At 34.5% G+C, this 5,592-nt stretch overlaps 1 protein-coding gene across 1 annotated transcript; it reads right to left on the bottom strand.

The window, feature by feature from the left end:
* Window positions 1-2,851: 2,851 nt before the first annotated feature.
* Window positions 2,852-4,322, bottom strand: LOC106339400 (E3 ubiquitin-protein ligase ATL9). Its single transcript, XM_013778201.1, has one exon. The coding sequence runs from the start codon at window positions 4,183-4,185 to the stop codon at window positions 3,079-3,081; it is 1,107 nt and encodes a 368-aa protein (XP_013633655.1). The 5' UTR covers window positions 4,186-4,322; the 3' UTR covers window positions 2,852-3,078.
* Window positions 4,323-5,592: the final 1,270 nt, after the last annotated feature.

Raw genomic sequence — 5,592 nt, 5'->3', positions numbered from 1 at the left:
ACTTTGGTATGTATGTTACATTTATTTTTTAAAATTCATTTGTGACTTTAATAAATATTTAAAACTTTGAATTTGTTTTTTTTTTTTAAGTTCAATTCATTTATTTCTTGGTTTAAATTTCTAAATTTGGCTTTTTTCTATTCAGTCGGTTCCAAAGAAGAAGGGACGTTTGTTCGGTTTGGGTCGTCGCACCCGGTCGGTTCCCCCTTCTTCTGCACCACTGCCCTTTGTTGATCCAGAAGTACTTACGGCTCAGTTGAAGGACAAGGATGATCGCATATCTTTGTTGGAGACCCAGATGGCGGCTCAACAGGCGGGCTATGAGGCACAGAGGAGGCTGAACCAGCAAATGATGGAGATGATGCAGAGGATGTACCCGAACGAGGTGTTCCCGGACGTGCCAGACCCGTAGTTTTTTTTTCCCCAATCTCGGAATGTTTTATTTTTATTTGTGAAACTTTGAATATTAATTAATATGATTTCAATTTTACTTTTAATTTCATATTTTCGAATTTAAATTTCAGAAATTTTATTTTTTCAAAAAAATTAATATTTTTTACATTTCGAGGAAATTAATTATATTTTTCACTACATCGATCGATGCGTTTTTGAACAAAAACGCATCGATCGATCCGTTTTTTTTTTAAAATATAGCGAGGGACATTTCCCTCGGAATTTTCCGAGGGACAACTCCCTCGGAAAATTCCGAGGAACGGATCCCTCGGAATATACCGAGGGAACAGTTCCTCGGAATAAACCGAGGAAAAAGTCCGTCGGTATACTCCTATCGATCGATGTATATATGTCCAAACACGCATCGATCGATGAACTTCCGAGGAATTATCCCGACGAAGTTCTACCTCGGTATATTCCGAGGACTTTTCCGACAAACAAGGGATCCTCGGAATTTCCTCGGAAATTTATTTCCTCGGAATTCCGTCGGAAAATTCCGAGGGATTTCAGAGGAAAAAAGAAATTCCGAGGAATTATTTCCGACGACGTATTTCGTCGGAATTGCGTCAGAATAACGATATTCCGACGAAATTCCGACGATTTTTTCCCTCAGAATCCTTGATGTTTTCTTGTAGTGACATACTAACTTTTTTTAACTCTACCGCATATAATTTAATGCGTTCGCACTAATTTTTTCAAAATCATGTCATTTTTAGTTCCTGCATTTTTAACCTTTGTATTAGTGAACTGATATTCTATTCGCACAACTAATGAATAATATCATTTTCAAAGAAAGAAATTAAAAAAATCATTACAATTTGCATCAACTAAAATGCTGTAATGGAAATGTTTTATAGATTGAAAGTTTCGTATCTTACCGAACTTAGCCATGGTTGAGGTTTATGCACACGAAGGAAATAAATAATTGTGATTGGTTATAAATTAAGGAAACTGAGGTGAAAAACACCACACACAAAGTCAGATTTGTAGTTTAGCCAAATATTATTTTTTTACGAAGTTTTCATATCAGACAAAGAATTAGAAACATAATCATATTGTTAAAAATAATAAGAAATCAAAAAAGTTTTAAAATAAAAGAAAATTCGTGAATCAATTGAAAAATATAATTAAAATGTTTAGTGAAGAGATCACATTATTTTCCACGCAACTATATCATTTTTCACTTGATTTTATCGTGTTTTTATTATATGTACCAAAAAAGTTTTATAAGAAAATAAACAATATTGGTTATAGACTACGTCAATTTTGAAACATGCCCAATAATATTGACACGGCGTCCATACATTTTTATTAGTATTCTTAAATTATGGTCCAATAATTATGTTTTTTAAATAAGCCTATAATATTTTTTTTACATTTATTTTATTTTGCTTTATATTCGTAGAATAAAGTAAGTTTGGATAAAATATATGGATTCGAAGAACCAAACCGAACTAGATTTGAAAGTAATACTAAACACAAAATAAAACTGATTAATTACTCATATGGATCTAAAAGTTTAATATTCAGATAATCAAACCCAAATCTGATCCAAACTAAAATGCTTGGAATACCAAAAGTATCTAAATCACAATTATATACGTAATTATTTAAAATTTTGATATCTATTAGATATTTAAAAATATGAAAATATCTAAAAATTATCAACATAGTGTATAAAAATAACATAAAATGCTTAAAATACTGAAAATATTTATTCTCCATCCAAATATATAAATTGAACTTATTATTATGTAAGTTTAAATTGTTTGTCTTACATTATTAATTTTTTTATGTTTTATATTATTTTATTTTTGGATTTTGAGGATTTAAGTATACTTGATTTTTTTTTAAATACATCATTAAAATGGGTACTGAACTCGAATCCGAATCAAACCAATGATTCGAACCAAATTCAAACCAAAATTTGTAAATATCTGAATACGATTTAAATTTCTAACTCTAAAAATAAAAAATCCGAATTTATTAACTGAATTCAAACAGATATATGAATGTTCACTCCCATAAAAAGATAGACAACAAATATGTTAGTATAACGTACAATAAATAATCCAATAAATTATTTCACTCAGCGCACAGCGCGTATTACTACCTAGTAAATGTTATAAATGGTAAACAAGAAAGTTAATGTTAACTTTCCAAAAAAGAACCTTAGAAAATTCAAATTGGTATCAGGTCACAATGTGATCATCATATAGGCTATAGCTAGAAAATAGAAGCTCTTGCCATAGAATCGTAGTTACTTTGGCTTGGTTCTGGTTGCAGTTATCTGAACTTCAACATGTTTGTAATGAAACGAACTGAATATCTCATCATATTTCTTGAAATGCTTTTTTCATTATGTATTGGTGAACTAAGCTTTAGGAAAGCTCTCGCTCATTGTATAATACATACACTTCAAATATTAACAATCTCACACACATACAATGTTTTTGTTTTAGAAACCTGATGATTATTATGAATGCCAGTTACAAAAAAGAGAAAAAAAAAAAAAGAAGAAACATGATGATTATCAAATGAAACTTTTTCAACAAAAAATATATTTGTCATGTTTTTTGGTCATGGTAAGAAGCAATAAAAAGGCAGAACATTCAAGAATCTTATTTACACCCGCTCATCAGGTCGGAGCCGTTCGAAAGACCGTTCACCAGATTCATTAGCCGCCGGAAAATTCTTCGGCGGAGCCACCGTATCTCCACCGAAAGTAGACCGTACGGAACCACTCCGGAAGGAGAAGGAGAAAGAAAGAGAATGCAGCCGTCGGTTGTGATTATGATTCTTCCGACCGTACGAGAACACGCCGCCTGTCCCGCTCCCGACACTACCGCTTCTGTAACCGCTCCGTGAACTCCTCGCCTGAGGTAACGTCACGTTTCTTATCGTCCTCGTCTTCATCAGCTGCCTATGTACATCATCCGGTAACCTCAGCGTAAACCGGTCGAGATCTCCAACCGGTTGAACCAGCGAATGTCCGGTCGAGTGAGACCTCGGGAACAAAAGACCGGTTATACTCCAGCTGGCTAAACCCGTTGACTTTGACCGAGGCGTTATGTTGTTACTATTGGTCCACGTCACGCCGTCCAGCAAATGCCTGTCGGAAGCTTCCAAACCCCCTCTCTCAGGATCCGAACCCGACGAAACCGTACCCGGATCCGAACTCAAGTCGCTCCCACCGTCACCCTGTTTCTGGACAAGATCAGCTCTACAGAGAGGACACGTGGAACGTTCCGAGAGCCAGACGTCTACGCAATCAGCGTGGAACACGTGGCAGCAAGGCGGCATCAAACGTAGCGTTTCCTCATCCTCAAACTCGCAGAGACAAACCGCACACTCGACACCGCCTTTTCCGATCCTCACCGCCTTCACGTCCGAGTAGATAAACGTCGGGAACGACTCTATCACCTCCGGTTCGAGTCCACGCGCCGCCGACCTCCTGATCCTGACAACGCCGACTGCAGCATCTGCGTCGGTGAGTCCAAAAACCGAAGGCCTCGAGTACACGGAGCTTCGGCGGCAGAAGATGGAGCCGAAGACCATGCTGAAGATAACGAAGAACAAGACCGTTATCACTATAACAACCGGGTCGCTGGCTCTCGTTTGGGGAACAGGCGGTGTGGGCTGACCTGATCCATACGGTACGGAGTGGAGCAAGAGAAAGACGAGAAGTAATGAAGCGCTCCGTGGGATCCAACGGTTGTAAATGATCGCCATATGATTATCATCGTATGCAAGTGGAGGAGAAATGTTTTTGGTATGAAGATTATATGGTGGAAGAGTCAACGTCTGGTTGTGAAATCCACGGAAGGGTGTAAAGAGTGGCTACGTCACTGTGGATTATAGGCCTGGCATGGACAGGATATCCAGGTTTTTAAAAGTATTTGTGATTTGCTTCGTATGTTATAGATATCTAATTTTTCGATTTGCTTTATTTCGAAAAAATACGGATGTTCGAAAAATGAATATCCGGAAAATAAATAGATATTTGCGGATATTTACGAATATGTTTTGATTAATACAAATAATTTTAAAATGTTGATACAAATTTGTTTTGTAAAATATTCTTTTACATGATATATATGATAAAAATTAAAAGAAGTAGTGAATCTACATCTTTTGTAAATTTTTTGAACTTAGTTAACAATTATAATAACACAAAACTTAAGAAAAAGTTATAATTGTCAGAATGTTTTATCTTCCTTTTATGTAATACTTTTATATAAGTAATAATGTGAATAGAATTTATTAAATCATACGTTAGAATAATAATTATATAATTTTATACATTAAAAACTTTAAATATAATCAAGATATACATGTATTTATATATTGCCGGATCGGATCGGATATTCGCTTCTCAAAATTTTAATATTTGTGATTTGCTTCGATTTTAACGGATATTGATTTTTAGTATTTGATTTACTTCAAAAGTTTACGGATATCTAGAATTTTTGGATCGAATCGAAACGAATAATAAAGCGAATCAAATTTAGTGGATAAAATGCGCACCCCCAAGTGGATTATACCACTTGGAGTAAATTATTAAAAGGGAATTCTATTTGATTTGATCTGTTCACAACTTTGACTTTGGAAAAGCCTAGTGTATCCATCCATTTTTTGTATTTTCATAGCTAGGAAAGAACATCAACTTCATTACACAATTATTACTGGTGACCGCATATTCTAAAAAAGAATTAGAAAATCTTATAAATTACAATATAATATCTTAGAAGAAAGTTACTTTTTCAATTTAACAACTTTTTAAATACATGGATCCAGACGGGCGAGTCTTCTATCTAATATCTATATTATATTCATGACATGAAAATAAGGTTAAACAAATCAACATGCAATATTAAACATGTTATCTCCTATGTTTAGTTAACTAATTTTAATTTATCTATTTTCAGTGAACTGGTCTTAAATTGGATTGTAACTCGATTCGAGATGATGATGTTTAATTTTGGTAGAATCCTCCCTTTAGAACGTGGGAATCACCAACATAGCTTGCTAAGAAACGGGTTACAATTCAGTCAAAAATTTCAGGTGTCTCTAGTAATTTTGGTATATAGATTTCAGACATATGATGGTAGTAGGCCGTAGGGAATCTAATAATTTTCG

This window comes from Brassica oleracea, chromosome C4 (assembly GCF_000695525.1).
Source record: "Brassica oleracea var. oleracea cultivar TO1000 chromosome C4, BOL, whole genome shotgun sequence".
Taxonomy (NCBI): Eukaryota; Viridiplantae; Streptophyta; class Magnoliopsida; order Brassicales; family Brassicaceae; genus Brassica; species Brassica oleracea.
Note: the sequence above shows the minus strand (reverse complement) of the source record. Positions and strands in the feature narration are given on the sequence as shown.